At 44.1% G+C, this 16,901-nt stretch overlaps 1 protein-coding gene across 1 annotated transcript in view; it reads left to right on the forward strand.

The window, feature by feature from the left end:
- The window catches only part of chpt1 (choline phosphotransferase 1), a 38,983-nt gene extending 23,578 nt beyond the window's left edge, over window positions 1–15,405 (forward strand). The window contains exons 5-8 of the mRNA XM_067999237.1: window positions 8,486–8,617; window positions 8,715–8,873; window positions 10,152–10,277; window positions 13,659–15,405. Of these exons, the coding sequence (XP_067855338.1) occupies window positions 8,486–8,617; window positions 8,715–8,873; window positions 10,152–10,277; window positions 13,659–13,787 (546 nt within the window). The 3' untranslated portion in view covers window positions 13,788–15,405. The remainder of the gene's footprint in view (window positions 1–8,485; window positions 8,618–8,714; window positions 8,874–10,151; window positions 10,278–13,658) is intronic.
- The last annotated feature ends 1,496 nt before the right edge of the window (window positions 15,406–16,901 follow it).

The following is a 16,901-nucleotide window of genomic DNA, read 5'->3' on the forward strand; positions in this document are numbered from 1 at the left end:
AGCCAATGAAGTACTTTTGCATTGTAGTCACTATTGTAATGTAGGAAAACACGGCAGCCAATTTGAGCACAGCAAGATTCCACAAACGGTAATGAGATACATGACCAGATAATCTGTATTAATTATGTTGGTTGAGGGATAAATATTGGAACATATCAGGACACTGGGAGAACCCTTCAAATAGTGGCATGGAATCTTTTACATTAACTTGAGAGGCCGGACCGAGCCTTGGTTTAATGTCTTATCCGAAAGATGGGCATCTCTGACAGTGCGGCACTCTCTCAGTTCTGCACTGCAGTGTTAGCCTGGATTATGTGCTCAAGTCTTTGGAGTGGGACAAGATCAGCCATGGTCTGATTGAATGGCGGAGCAGGCTCGAGGGGCTGTATGGCCTACTCCTGCTCCTATTTCTTATGTTTTTATGTATTAAGCAGCGACGGATTGAAGATTCTTGTTGAGTTAGTTTGCGTTGGACCATTTAGCCTATGATTGGCATTCTCCCTTTTTTCAGGCACCGCCATATGCATACGTGCTGTGTGGGCTGGGATTATTTATTTACCAATCGTTGGATGCCATCGATGGAAAGCAAGCCAGAAGAACCAACAGCAGCTCTCCCCTCGGGGAACTTTTTGACCATGGCTGCGACTCCATTTCTACAGGTACGAGGGCACAGCCTGAATTCCAACCACAGCAGCAACTGTTATATTGTTGACCAGAACACCTTGGCACTGACCGCCAGAGCAAGCGGGGAGATCAAAAATCGGCCAGAGTTTTGTTTCCGATCACCTTTAAAGCCGTCATTCCTCTCTGCCAGCTTTTATAAACTCTCTTGCAACTTCATCTAACAGAGCTGTCAGTCAGCCGTGTCGTGCCTTCTCTTGTTGTGTTGTAACTCTGTTGCTCCTTTTTCTTGTAGTTTTCGTTGGCTTGGGAAGCTGTCTGGCCGTTCGCCTGGGAACTGATTCTGACGTAATGTTCTTCTGCTGCTTCGTTGGCATGTTTATGTTTTATTGTGCTCACTGGCAAACCTACGTTTCAGGGTCCCTACGATTTGGCCTGTAAGTTCGCATGTTTTATTTTTCCCCCTCCCTGTTTGTTCCATGTGCAGGATCTGCCCATGGGGATAGTTCTCTCTTGTGGTTGGGGGGGGTGGGGGTGTTGAGGGGAGGAAGGGCTGTGTCCAAGAATGTAGATACACAGAGAAATAAAACGCAGAACGTAATAGCACAGATCTGGACATTGACTTCCAATGCATTTCTTGAGTACACAGTTAGAGTACCACACTTGGAGTAATGTGCACAGTTCCGGTCTCCATATTACAAAAAGGATATAGAGGCAATGCGGAAGGTGCAAAAAAGATTTACATGGATGATACCAGAACTGAGAGGTTATACCTATCAGGAAGGGTTGAACAGGCTGGGGCTGTTTTCTCTTGAAAAGAGAAGACTGAAGGGTGACCCGATAGAGGTCTTTAAGATTATGAAAGGGTTTTATAAGGTAAACGTAGAGAAAATGTTTCCATGAAATTTAAAGGGGCTTTGATGTCAGGAACTTATTGTTGTCATTTTGGGTAAGGATTAGGTATCTAGAGAATTACCTGAGACAAGGGTGCAAGAAACCTGTCAACATAGGGTGAGGCCACAGAAACACACACCAGAAACATGCGCACCTTTCACCAATATGCAGCTTTCACTACTATGCAGCTTTCACCAATATGCAGCTTTCACTACTATGCAGCTTTCACCAATATGCAGCTTTCGCCAACATGCAGCTTTCACCAATATGCAGCTTTCACTACTATGCAGCTTTCGCTACTATGCAGCTTTCGCCAACATGCAGCTTTCACCAATGAGCAGCTTTGATATGTTTAATTGCTGAAATGCAGAAGTATTGAATATATACTTGAAAAGAAAAATTTGAGGGCTGTGGGGAAAGGGCGAGGGGAGTGGGACTAATTGGATAGCTCTTTCAAAGAGCCAGCACAGGCACGATGGGCCGAATGGCCTCCTTCTGTGCTGTATCATTGTATGATTCTAAGACGTTATCCCATTTAAAATAAGCACCATTAACACCCGCTTAAAAATAACACCAACAGGAATTCTTCTATGATTCTATAGGCAATTGGGACTAGCTTAGTGGTATAAACTGGGCGACATGGACATGTTGGGCCGAAGGGCCTGTTTCCATGTTGTAAACTTCTATGATTCTAATTTAGTGCAAGCACGTTAAGCATTTGAAATCGAATTTTGCCGATTGGAACCTCCACCCTGCTTTGCATGTGTTGACTCACTCCTGAGCATGCGACTAACTTACGATGTAAACTGTAATAATATAGAGACAGCATTTTACTAAAGTGACTATGTTTTGGTGTCACTGCATACACACAGGCTTATTGTATGTAAAATCTAAGAGGGCTGATTCTACGGACACACGTTAATCGATGGGGAGCCTCACCTCCTTCCAACCATGCATGCTGTGAAATAACAGGCGATGAAAGTGCATGGCTGGAGGGTCGTGGGCTGCACGCCTGAGATCTCCCGATACGTGCGTCTGACAGGTGAGGCTCCCCTTTGGTGATGTCCGTTCTAGAATATTCTGGTAAGTGTTTAGCTCGGTCACTGTCTGATCGACTGTACGTTAACTTCCAGAAGTTTTAACCACTCGTCTCTCTGTATCCGATTAGAGTTGATGTAACTGAAGTTCAAATCTGCATAATACTCATCTTTTTCTTGTCTGCCATTGGAGGACCTTCTCTTTGGGATTATGAGGTAAGCTGTACGTTAAGTTAGTGTTGATCATCTGCTTTTGTTGATACAGGTACAGTGTGCGAGACCGAGCTGCATTTATATAGCGCCTTTCACATTCTCAGGCAGTCTCAAAACACTTGACAGCCAAGGGTTAGATGAAGAAGGGAGGGAGGAGGCTCACGTGGAGCATAAACACCGGCATGGACCGGTTGGGCCGAATGGCCTGCTTCTATGCTGTACATTCTCTGTAATTCTTTGAATTAATTTTGAAGTGCAGTCACTGTTGTAATGTAGGCAGACGTGGGAGCCAATTTGCGCACAGCAAGGACCCACAAACAGCAATGAGGTAAATGACCAGATAATCTGTTTTGAGGGTGTCGGTTGAGGGCTCAATGTTGGCCAGAAGAACCTGGTCTTCGAATAGTGCCCTGGGATCTTGTACATGAACAGACAGATGGGTCCTCAGTTTAATGTTTCATCCGAAAGACGGCACCCCTGGCAATGCAGCACTCCCTCAGTACAGGCCTGAAGTGTCGGATTAAGTCCTGCAGTGGGGCTTGAACCCGTGACGACCTTGGTCTAAGAATGGGGCTGCGGCCGTGGAGATCTGAAAATATCCCGTTAGTCTGCTCCAGGCACCTTGAAGAGAGAATTGAGGGGGGATCCTGAGGCAAAGCTTCTTAAGATGTCTCTCCCCCTACCCCACCTGGTTGGCTCTGCACGCTGACCGAGATTGTAATATCATCGAGCACCTGTAGGTATCACTGGAGGGTGGAGTTTAAATCTGGGCTGTACCAGAACTGTGTTGCTCCACCGTCGGACTGGATTACAGAAAAAGTACAACCTGCAAGTTATTTTTTTTTTGTTCTCTTCCCCCGTTCCATTTGCCCACTTTTGAATTGCCATTGTTGCTACTCCTGTCCTCCACCCTGCAATGTCCATCTTCACCTGACGAGCTGGACACCTATACACAGGACCGTCAGTGCCCTTCAGCGATCACCTGGCAACAGGGCAGGGCTTGCTTCCGACCGTCTCCCTATCCTCCGATCGCTCCCATCTGCGGTCGAGCTGTCGGATGGCAGAAGTCACCCTGACTGAATCTGAGTCAACCGAGACGTGCCCTCCCTGATCCAGTGGTCCGAGGCAGCAGGCTCAAATTTTGCTTCCCGTTTAGCATATGGAGAAGATTGCTTTTCAAGGCACGTTTAGCTGCTGTGTGATCCAGGAAGAGTAGTTTACTTTTTGCTCTTTTTGAAGGGACCTAATCATCCTATGCAGTTAGACTGAAAAAAGTCCAATTTTTGGGGTAATTGTTTTGTCATAAATATACTGTTATTTAGGGCTGGGTTGGCCTCTGGGTTATTAATATTCTACATCCATAACAGTGTGTTAAAAATATGCTGTGTTAATGACATACGGTGAGATTTGGTGTCTTGTGTTTGTAGACTCCCTGAGCATTATACTGGATGTTCAGTAAGTGTCTTGTCAAATTTGGTGTTTTCCTGCCCTCCTCTGGGTATATAGATCGATCGATCAATCAATCAATCAATGCGGGAAATCACAAGGTGCCTGTCAGGAGACGCTATTTTCTCCATTGCCTAGGTTATCGCAAAGTGCGCAGCTCATCTTCAAACATGTTTGTTCTGGAAATTACATGTTTTGGCCAACATTTTTCCCTCAGCCAATACTATTAACTGGTCATTTGCCTCATTGCTGTTTGTGGGATCTTGCTGTGCCTTAATGTTGCTGCCACGTTCCTCCATGTAGTTGACTGCCCTTCAGAGGAATTCATTGTATGTGAAGTTGTTTGGGGCGCTTTGAGAGATTTGATAAGGCACTATATAAATGCAAGTTCATTCATTCTTCTCATACCACGTTTCCCACTTCTGTTCCTCCGTGGCCTCGCCCCTCCCTATCCTTCCCTCCAGCCCCATGACCCTCCGAGAGCTCTCTGTTCCTCCAATTCTTGCCTGTTGCTCATCCCCGATTTTAATCGCTCCACCATTGGCGGCCGTGCCTTCAGCTGCCTAGGCCCTAAGCTCCGGAATTCCTGCCCTAAACCTCTCCGCCTCTCTCTCCCACCTTTAAGACGCCCCTTAAAACCTACCTGTCCTAATATCTCAGTGTCAAATTTTGTTTGATAATCGCTCCTGTGAAGCACCTTTTACTACGTTAAAGGCGCTATATAAATGCAAGTAGTAGTAGTAGTAGTAGTTGTTGTTGTTGTAGAGGGTTAATTAGCCATGCACATTTTGCCATTTTGCATTCTAGTATATCCATGTTTTACACCTCTCAATTATGGACAGTCCGTAAGAATTTCTGTTCTATCTCAACGGAGTACAGAGTATCTCGGAGCAGGAAATGGGTTGATGCGCGTGTTTTTTTTTAATGGTCCTTCAATAACTTTGTGAGCTTATGGCCACGGGGAAGATCCCATTACTGTTAATCGTCGTTATTGTTTAACCAGCTGTTCCCAGTTACTGCACTGGTGGTGTTGGTTTTATTCTTGTTTTCTCAATTAGAACTGATGGTGACCGCGGGGAGGTGGGGGGAGCGGGCAGGGGCTCATCTATTACATAGAATATACGGCACAGAAACAGGCCATTCGGCCCAACAGGTCCATGCTGGTGTTTATGTTCCACACGAGCCTCCTCCCACCCCTCTTCATCTCACCCTATCATCTAACGCTATATAGAGAATGATACAGTAAGCTCGTTCTTCCTGGACAGTTACTCTTCGATGAGTAATTTCTATCCTAATTTCAACTATCCTAATGTAAACTGGGATAACAATAACATAAGGGGAAAAGAAGGGGAGGAATTTTTGAAATGTGTTCAGGATAGCTTTCTCGACCAGTACGTTTCTGGCCCAACGAGGAAGGAGGCATTGCTGGACTTGGTGTTAGGGAATGAGATGGGCCAAGTGGAGCAAGTGTCAGTGGGAGAGCATTTAGGGAACAGCAATCATAGTATCATAAGGTTTAGATTAGTTATGGAAAAGGACTCTGATCACTCTAAAGTAAAAATACTCAATTGGAGGAGGGCCAATTTCAGTGGGATGAGAACAGATCTGGCCCGGGTAAATTGGAATTATTGATTGGCAGGCAAAACTGTAATTGAACAGTGGGCAACCTTTAAAGGGGAGATGATTAGGGTACAGAAAAGGTACATTCCAACGAGGGAGAAAGGTGGGGCAACTAAAGCCAGATGGAAAATAAGATGAAGCAGAAAAAAGGGGCATATGACAGGTGTCAGGTTGATAACACAAGTGAGAACCAGGCAGAATATAGAAAGTTCAGAGAGGAAGTGAAAAAGGAAATAAGAGGGGCAAAGAGAGAGTATAAAAATAGACTGGTGGCCAACATAAAAGGGAATCCAAAAGTCTTCTACAGACATGTTAACAATAAACGCGTGGTAAGAGGAGGGGTGGGGCCGATTACGGACCATAAAGCAGTAGCCAAGGCCGAGGTACTAAATGAGTACTTTGCATCGGTCTTTATCAAGGAAGAAAATGCTGCCAGAGTTTCTGTAAAGAAAGATATAGTTAAGGTACTGGATGGGCTAAAAATTGAGAAAGAAGAGGTACTAGAAAGGCTAGCTGTATTTAAAATAGATAAGTCACCTGGTCCGGATGGGATGCATCCTAGGATGCCGAGGGAAGTAAGGGGGAAATCGCGGAGGTACTGGCCATAATCTTCCAAACATCCTTAGATATGGGAATGGTGCTAGAGGACTGGAGAATTGCAAATGTTACACCCTTGTTCAAAAAAGGGTGTAAGGATAAACCCAGTAACTACAGGCCAGTCAATTTAACCGCAGTGGTGGGGAAACTTTTGGAAACAATAATCCGGGACAGAATTAACAATTACTTGGACGAGTGTGGATTGATTAGGGAAAGCCAGCACGGATTTGTTGAAGGCAAATAGTGTTTAACCAACTTGATAGAGTTTTTTGATGAAGTAACAGAGGGTAGATGAGGGCAATGCAGTTGATGTGGTGTACATGGATTTTCAAAAAGTGCCACATGGTAGGCTTGCTAATAAGATTGCGGCCCATGGAATAAAGGGGGCAGTAGCAACATGGATTCAGAATTGGCTAAATGACAGGAAACAGAGAGTAGTGGTGAACGGTTGTTTTTCAGACTGGAGGGTGGAGTGCAGTGGTGTTCCCCAGGGGCCGGTGCTGGGACCGCTGCGTTTCTTGATATATATTAATGACTTGGACTTGGGAGTACAAAATTTGCAGATGACACAGAACTTGGGAGGGTAGTGATAGACATCAAGAGGATATAGACAGGCTGGTGGCATGGGCGGACATGTGGCAGATGAAGTTTAACGCAGAAAAATGCGAGGTGATTCATTTTGGTAGGAAAAATGAGGAGAGGCAATATAAACTAGAGGGCACAATTCCAAAAGGGGTGGAGGAACAGAGGGATCTGGGGGTATATGTGCACAAATCGTTGAAGGTGGCAGGGCAGGTTGAGAAAGCGGTTAAAAAAGCAAACAGGGTCCTGGGCTTTATAAATAGAGGCATAGAGTACAAAAGCAAGGAAGTCATGATGAACCTTTATAAAACACTGGTTCGGCCACAACTGGAGTATTGTGTTCAGTTCTGGGCACCGCACTTTAGGAAGGACGTGAAGGCCTTGGAGAGGGTGCAGAGAAGATTTACTAGAATGATTCCAGGGATGAGGGACTTCAGTTATGTGGATAGACTGGAGAAGCTGGGATTGTTCTCCTTGGAACAGAGACGGTTGCGAGGAGATTTGATAGAGGTCTTCAAAATCATGAAGGGTCCAGACAGAGTAGATAGAGAGAAACTGTTCCCATTGGCGGAAGGGTCAAGGACCAGAGGGCATAGATTTAAGGTGATTGGCAAAAGAACCAAAGGTGATATGAGGAAAAACTTTTTTACACAGCGAGTGGTTAGGATCTGGAATGCACTGCCCGAGGGGGTGGTGGAGGCAGATTCAATCATGGCCTTCAAAAGGGAACTGGATAAGTAATTGAAATGAAAAAATGTGCAGGACTACGGGGATAGGGTGGGGCAGTGGGGCTAGCTGGATTTCTCGTGCATAGATCCGGCGTGGACTCGATGGGCCGAATGGCCTCCTTCCGTGCTGTAACCTTTCTATGATTCTATGATTTTGCTGATTTTTTTGGTATTATTCCTGTCTCCTCTCCAGCAGTGTTTGGAGATCATTTTAATTTGAAAAGTACTACACAGCATGGTGGGCAACTTGCTTTTCCTCCAACGTAACTTAAGTGAAGATTAATTACCTGTTTAAAAATGAGAATTCAGTCGAGCGAGTGATGTTTACAATCCTTGGATTTCGGGCAGTGGCTCTTTTGCGACAGGCGACCCCGTTGTACAAACCTTCAGTTACGTGTAACCGCGACACAACAGGCTCGTTGTGATGAAATTCAGTTTACAGGTGCAGTCTGACATGGTATTGACGCAAAATTTCTGTCACTTATTTTTTTGTTGTTCTCTGCTGCCTCTGGACGTTCCCCTTAAAACTTTACACGGGATGACTAAAGAAAGGTAATACTTTTTCTAAACTTGTATTATGCCGAGTGAGTGAGGTTCAGAATAAAGTCAGATGGTGTTTTGAGTTCTGTGTTAACAGTGCCCCAGTCATAAATAGATAGATAGACGGTAGTTATGTTACTCACAACACATCTAACAGTGTCACTGCTAATGTTACATACACTTCTGTTTATTATTCCTTCCAAAAAGATTCCAGTACTAGGACTGAGAATGAAGATACTGCCAGTGTTTGGAATAATAGGGGGAGCAATCTATTCCTGTACCAATTATTTCCGAATCATCTTCAGTGGTGGGACAGGGAAGAATGGTTCCACTATAGCGGTAATGCAGATCTCAGAAATGCTCACGAATAATAAGGCATTTTGCACAAGTTATTACGAATCTGCAGTGTTGACTGTTTCTTTCCTTATTTTTCCAGGATACCAGTGTTTTGTCTCCAGCCTTGCACATTGGCTTGGTTATAATAATGGCCATAATGATCTACAAAAAATCCACAACACATTTGTTCGAGGATCACCCTTGCCTCTATGTTTTAACATTTGGATGTGTAGCTTCTAAAATCACAAACAAGTTAGTGGTAAGTTAATCTCTAAACAGATCGAAATGACGAGCGATACCTTTTTTTAAAAAAAAATTGGGTCCCTTCTTTCGGCACTGTACAGCTAACGGAGGTCCACTCCACTACCTGATGGCAGCCTCTTCTCTCACAGAAAAGCAGGCTGTCCCAAATCATTAGTCCCTGAAACACTGGCTCGCTCAAGGTTGCAGAGCAGAGCTAGCTCCGCTCTGATTGTGCTTTCATACAGATTTACGGTAATTGGCAAAAGTTCCGGGGTGGGGGAGGGGGGGGGCGATGAGAATTTTTTTTGTAACGCGGTGAGTTGTCGTGATCTGGAAAGCGCTGCCTGAAAAGGGCGGTGGAAGCAGATTCAATAATAACTTTCAAAAGGGAATTAGATAAATACTTGAAAGTTAAAAAAAAATTCAGGGCTATGGGGAAAAGAGCAGGGGGAGGAAGTGGGACTAATTGGATAGCTCTTTCAAAGAGCCGGCACAGGCACGATGGGCCGAACGGCCACCTTCTGCGCGGCATCATTCTGTGTGAACACTAGTTGATGATGGTGTTCTTAACTTTATCAGAACCACCTAGAGCAGCTGCCAGCCCAAATATAATGGGCGCTTCCCCCCGGGGAATTGCCTGTGTCACGAGTCTGCCGTGATGCATCTGTTTTTTATTTGTTGTTCGTTTGTGCATAACACTGCTCCTAATTTACAGCTGTGTCAACTGCTGCGAACTCTAGTAAAACAATGCCGGTCCTGTTCAGTTTGGTGTAAGTTTTCAACTGTAATGGAACAAACTCCCAGAGAAGGGCGTTGATTTGTGGGTCATTTGGTGCCTTTAAAAAAGGAGCTGGATTGACATCTGTTGAGAAAGGGGGTTGAGGCATTATAGAGGTATTAACACTGCTTGATTTTTTTTTTCGGGAGATGTGCAAAGGAAATTTATTGCCTAAAGCAGGAGATGAAAAGGTGTTGTGGGAGCAGTGTCCAGGATAGAATAATCAAACACAGACTCAGATGGAGTGGGACTGGTGGGCTTATTTCACTCTGGATAAATACTTGAAGGGGAAACATTTGCAGGGCTATGGGGAAAGAGTAGGGGGAGTGGAACTAACTGGATAGCGCTTTCATAGAGCCGGCACAGGCAAGATGGGCCGAATGGCCTCCCGTACTGTATGATTCTATGACTTTCTAATATAATCTGAATGTTGACCTGATGTAGTTCTGCATGCTGTACATCGGTATTTCAGTTTTAAATTATTAAAGTAAAAACTTTTCCCTGTTGATTTTGTAGGTGGCACATATGACAAAAAGTAAGGTGAAACTTCAAGATACAGCATTCATCGGGCCAGGCCTCCTGTTCCTGAACCAATACTTTGATAGTTTTATTGATGAGTACTTTGTACTATGGGCAGCTATGGTAAGTAATTTGTGTTGATTTCCTTGAAAAGAATATGACTTTAGACAACTCAAAGCATTGTTACTCCTTGTGTGTTCCAAACTCTAGGTACCTCAAATGTTGGTGAAAAAGTCGGGGTTGTAAATTAAATGTTGGCATAAAAGTTCATTCAACCTGCTTTTATCCATTGTCATATTGGAGTTAATTTGTGAGTTTTGTGCTTGAAATGTGACTATTGAAAATCAGACCATTAGACCACTTTTGCCCCCAGTTTCCGGCACAGCACAGGTTTATACGCAAAGCAAAGACCCTCTGGATCATCCCCAAAAATGTCGTTCTTCCAACTTTCTCTAATTTGCATCTACATCTCTTCCTCTATCTCCTTTCCACTGTTTGACATTCTATTATACACCACCAATTGAGCAACAGTTCCCTTCTTATTCCTTAACTCGAACCAAACATTCAGCTTTTGGACCATTTTAGGAACATAGGAACAGGAGGAGGCCATTCAGCTCTCAATTAAATTAAATCACAGCTGGTCTGTATTTGAACTCCATCTTAACAACATATCCCTTGTTACCCTTGCCTATAAGAGATAGGAGCAGGAGGAGGCCATTCGGCCCCTCGAGCCTGCTCTGCCATTTAATGAGATCACGGCTGATCTGATTTTTACCTCAACTCCACTTTCCCGCCCTTTCCCCATATCTTTTGACTCCCTTGCTGATCAAAAATTTGTCTAACTCAGCCTTGAATGTATTCAATGACTCAGCCTCCACAGCTTTTTGGGGTAAAGAATTCCAAAGATTCACAACCCTCTGGGAGAAGAAATTCCTCCTTATTTCCGTCTTAAACGGGCGACCCCTTATTCTGAGACTATGCCCCCTAGTTTTAGATTCCCCCATGAGGGGTAACATCCTCTCAGCATCTACCCTATCGAGTCCCCTCAGAATCTTGTATGTTTCAACAAGATCTCCTCTTATTCTTCTAAATTCCAATGAGTATAGACCCAACCTGTTCAATCTTTCCTCATAAGACAACCCTTCCATACCTGGAATCAACCTAGTGAACCTTCTCTGAACTGCCTCCAATGTAAGTATGTCCTTCCTTAAATAAGGGCACCAGAACTGTATGCAGTACTCCAGGTGTGGTCTCACCAGCACCCTGTATAGTTGTAGCATGACTTCCCTGCTTTTATAGTCCATCCCCCTAGAAATAAAGGCCAATATTCCGTTTGCCTTCCGGATTACCTGCTGCACCTGTATGTTGACTTTTTGTGTTTCATGTACGAGGACACCCAGATCCCTCTGTACCGCAGCATTTTGTAGTACCTAACAAAAATCTATCAATCTCAATTTTGAAATTTTCAATTGACCCCCAGCCTCAACAGCTTTTTGAGGGAGAGAGTTCCAGATTTCCACTCCCCTTTGTGTGAAGAAGTGCTTCCTGACATCACCCCTGAACGGCCTAGCTCTAATTTTAACGTTATGCCCCCTTATTCTGGACAGTCCCACCAAAGGAAATAGTTTCTCTCCATCTGCATTATCAAATCCTTTAATCATCCTAAATCATATTAGAGAGCTTGACAGGGTAGATGCTGAGAGGCTGTTTCCCCTAGCTAGAGAGTCTAGAAGTAGGGGTTATAGTCTCAAGATAAGAGGTCGTCCATTTAGGACTGAGATGAGGAAAAATTTCTTCACTCAGAGGGTTCTGAGTCCTTGGAATTCTCATGGAATCCTTGGAATTGGCAGATGGAGTATAATGTGGGGAAATGTGAGGTTATTCACTTTGGTAGGAAGAATAGAAAAATAGAATATTTTTTAAATGGTGAGAAACTATTAAATGTTGGTGTTCAGAGAGACTTGGATGTCATCATACAAGAAACACAAAAAGTTAGTATGCAGGTACAGCAAGCAATTAGGAAAGTAAATGGCAATTTGGCCTTTATTGCAAGGGGGTTGGAGTACAAGAGTAAGGAAGTCTTACTACAGTTGTACAGGGCTTTAGTGAGACCTCACCTAGAGTACTGCGTATGGTTTTGGTCTCGTTATCTAAGGAAGGATATATTTGCCTTAGAGGCAGTGTAACAAAGGTTCACTAGATTAACTCCTGGGATGAGAGGGTTGTCCTATGAAGAGAGATTGAGTAGAATGGGCCTATACTCTCTGGAGTTTAGAAGAATGAGAGGTGATCTCGTTGAAACATACAAGATTCTGAGGAGGTTGACAGGGTAAATGCTGAGAGGTTGTTTCCCCTGGATAGAGAGTCTAGAACTAGGGGGCATAGTCGCAGGCTATGTGGTCGGCCATTTAAGACTGAGAAGAGGAGGAATTTCTTCACGCAGAGGGTTGTGAATCTTTGGAATTCTCTACCCCAGTGGGCTGTGGATGCTGAGTCATTGAATATATTCAAGATTGAGATCGATAGATTTTTGAACAAAGGGAATCAAGGGATATGATGATCAGGCAGGAAAGTGGAGTTGAGGTTGAAGATCAGCCATGATCTGATTGAATGGTGGAGCAGGCTCGAGGGGCCGAATGGCCGACTCCTGCTCCTATTTCTTATGTTCTTATATCTATGCAACCTGCCCTCATTTTAGAGGTGAGCTCTCTCCTGGAACCAAATCATTTGATACGTTTTTTTTAAACCAGTGTTTTCAACTTGTGATGCATCTAACCAAAGGTAAATTAATAAGGATCTGAGATTCTCTAATAAATGTCCTATAAGACCCTCCTGAAACCAGGCTTTTGGTCACCCCTCCTAATCTCTCCTCCATTAAGTGCCATGGGGTGTTTTTCTATGTTGAAGGTGCTATCTAAGTGTAAGATTGTTTTGATTTTGTTGGATTATCACCAAGACTGCCTACTTCCACCTCCGTAACATCGCCCGTCTCCGCTCCTGCCTCAGCTCACCTGCTGCTGAAACCCTCATCCATGCCTCTGTTACCTCCAGACTCGACTATTCCAATGCTCTCCTGGCCGGCCTCCCACCTTGCAACCTCCGTGAACTTGAGCTCATCCAAAACTCTGCTGCCTGTATCCTAACTCGCACCAAGTCCCGTTCACCCATCACCCCCTGTGCTCGCTGACCCATCACCCTGTGCTCGCTGACCCACACTGGCTGCCAGTCCAGCCACGCCTCAATTTTAAAATTCTCATCCTTGTTTTCAAATCTCCCCATGGCCTCACCCCTCCCTATCTCTGTAACCTCCTCCAGCCCTACAACCCCCCGAGATCTCTGCGCTCCTCCAGTTCTGGCCTCTTATACATCCCCGATTTTCATCGCTCCACCATTGGCGGCCGTGCCTTGCGACATTTCACCATGATAAAAAGGCGCTGTATTACTGCAAGTTGTTGTTGGATGGTTCATAAGATGTAAAATCAGTCCTGTTTTGATTCTTTTCAGATCTTGTCCCTCTGCGATTTGGTGATTTATTGCACCACTGTCTGCATTCAGATTGCATCGCATCTAAACATCCAGGTCTTCCGAATTCCACTGCCAGCTCCTGAGCAGATTTCAAACCACCGTGACTGACAATTTGCCCAAAGGGAGGAGGAAGAAATGGAGAGGGACCACATAAGAGAAAACAAACCATTATCTAGTAACAGAAATCCTGATCAACTGCTAAACCAACAAGACCTTATTAATCTAGAAGGCACTCTAATTATGACTTAAATTATTTCAACCTATTTTCAGAAAGAATGGGAAGAATCTGTTTTAATTCCTCGTCCACCCAATTTTGCCTCTACGAAATTCTAGCTCCATAGCAGGAGATTTTTACAAAGCTCCTGTCGTTTCCACCTGAGCTGTTCATGTTTATATGCGAGACCCCCTTGCTTTCAAGCGCGTTGCTTGTTCATTGTTCGCTCTCTGTCCTGAACCTTCGTGTAAGAATGTTCCAGAGTGTTGAGATGCACCAGGTCAGTGCTGGGAAGGTTCCAGTGAGAAAAGCTGCCGTGTAACGGTGGCGGTGAGGGCCAGTAATAGACCAGGTCAGTGCTGAGTTAGTTTAAACTCAATACCCAGTTTTGGGGAGAGAGAGAAAATCATTGAGAATCTGATTGTTTTCTGAATTGTGGTCCAGTTATCACTTCTGTGCAAGTGGGTAGAATTGAAGTAAGCTGTGGGGGAGCAACGTTCGATTAATCTGACAGCGTTCACTGTCCAAAGTGACCACTCGAACAAGGTCGCTTCCTTTCGGAGAACTGTACAGCAGCGAGGGTCAACGCCAGAGGGAAAACGTGATCTGCGGTTACAATGGGGAACATTGTATTAATGCATATAAACAGTTGAATGCTAGCATTGTTTTGTGAATGGCAAATTTCCTCTTCCTAATGGGCAAATTTCTGTGTTTAAATCAGTGTAAGCTACTGATCTGTAGCTCTCTGTCCACTTTATTTTCGTTGTTTGTTATGTAAGACAGAATTAGAGAGATGGCCATAATGTGTAAATGTGAGTAAAGTGAGTAAGGAAGTGGTTTCTCAATGTACAAAAGTTTAATTTTTTTTACCAAAAAAAGTTTGTAATGCAATTTTAACCTCAACTCTTGTACTGTGCAATATGTTTAACCTGATAATGCAAATACCAAACAATGCTATTTGATTTCAGCTCCAACTCCAACAAACTGATATTTCTGTCGCTATATCGTCAAATTAACACAGGGGGGAAGGAGCTTGGCACCTGTCGATTTGTAGAAGAGAAAGGTTCGGAGACAAATTTAATCGCCACAGCTTTCAAGAATGTAGATATGTGCAAATTCCACTGAGATTGTTAACAGTGGGTGGTGTTTGCTGTATAGTGACAGAACGAAGGTTTACACTATGGAGACAAGCAAAGTAAAAGGTCTTGTTCACTAATTGACCAGTACTGAGCTGCCGAATTCGCCTGACATTAACTTTAGTTAGAATAGTTTAGGTTGCTGGTGTATACAGTTGTCTAGTATTGACACACGAGAAGTAGTGGAATTATGAGTGCACATAATGCATAAATGACTAACTAGTTAAAACTTTCTACATGTAATATTGGATAAAAAGTTTCTCAGGTTGTCATATATGTTGCAATTTTCTTTTTCTGGGTGGGAAAGTTACTTAATTTAGGTCTTGTATTGTCTTTCTACCTTTTTTCAATTAAACTAAAAATCAATCTACATCAACATTTTTGTCTCATTAACTTTGCCTTGTCCAGAAATATAAGGGACTAGTTTTTGAAGGACTCGATTTTGTAATTAGTTTTAGGATGTGATGTATTTAATCGATGTTTCTGTTAGTTGTTGTACTTCCTATAACGTGTAATGACATCAGGATATCGAGAAGCAGCCCTGCCTTGGGTCTACGGTTGGTTCTGTAGTTCACCCATACAGTGTCAGAGCAAAATGCTGCACAAATGGCAGCTTTTCACGCACACTAGAGAATCACTACAGACATTTCAGCACAATACTCTTGTTTGTACTGTATTCATATTAATTTCATTAGTGGAAATCTTCCTCAGAAAGCTTCAACATCGTCCACACAAAATCTTCCTCTACAGTTGTAAATAGAATAGGAGTGAGGGAGCACGGAGTAGCAGCTATCAACGGAGTCTGGTTTCAACAGAGTCTCTAATTGGGAATTTGGTGAGTTGAGGGGATTCGGTGCAGTAAGGGGTGAGGTGCATTTGATTAGTCAGCGGGGAGGGGCGCGCCGAGGGCGGGTCACAGCAACAACAAAACAAAACTGCAGTGACACATCACAGGTAAGGCAGTGAGTATTTCTTCTTAGGACTGTGGGCTCAGTAACACAGCATAAAGCTAAAAAAAATGTTTAAAAACTAAACTTAATTTAATAAATTAAACAAGGCCAGTACTTGGTTCATCCTAAAAATAATTTGATTGGCATTGTAGTAATCAATTAAATAAATAAAATAGTTATGACAGGGCAGGAGATGTGTTGCAGCTGCAAATATGTGGGAGCTACTGGACAGTTTTGTCCGGGGCGACTACATCTGCAGTAAGTGTCTGCAGCTCGAGGAACTTCGGCTCCGAGTTGAGGAGCTGGAGTCCGAGCTGCAGACATTGCGAGGCATCAGGGAGGGAGAAAGTTACCTGGACACTTTGATCCAGGAGGCAGTCACGTCCCTTAGACTAAATACTGTAGAATTGGCACGTGGTCAGGGACAGGAGGTTGTGACTGCGAGTGAGGCAGGTACGGGGATCCAGGAGGGAGCATTGCAGGAGCCTCAGCCTCTGCACTTGTCCAATATTAGGGATGGGCAATAAATGCCGGCTTCGCCAGCGATGCCCGCATCCCATAAACGAATAAAAAAAACAATAGATTCGAGGTTCTTGCAGCCCTTGTGGACGAGTGCAGGGAGGATGAGCAAACTGGCCACGGCACCGTGGTTCAGGGGGCCATTCAAGTGGGGGGAGTGAAAAGGAATGTGGTTGTAGTAGGCGACAGTATAGTTGGAGGGATAGACACTGTTCTCTGCAGCCAAGAGCGAGAGTCCCAAAGGCTGTGTTGCCTCCCCGCTGCCAGGGTTAAGGACATCTCCTCAGGGCTGGAGAGAAACTTGGAGTGGGAGGGGGAGGATCCAGTTGTCGTGGTCCACGTAGGTTCCAACGACATAGGTAGGACTAAGGTTCTGCTGAGGGAGTTTGAGCAGCTAGGGACT

This window comes from Heptranchias perlo, chromosome 18, assembly GCF_035084215.1.
Source record: "Heptranchias perlo isolate sHepPer1 chromosome 18, sHepPer1.hap1, whole genome shotgun sequence".
Taxonomy (NCBI): Eukaryota; Metazoa; Chordata; class Chondrichthyes; order Hexanchiformes; family Hexanchidae; genus Heptranchias; species Heptranchias perlo.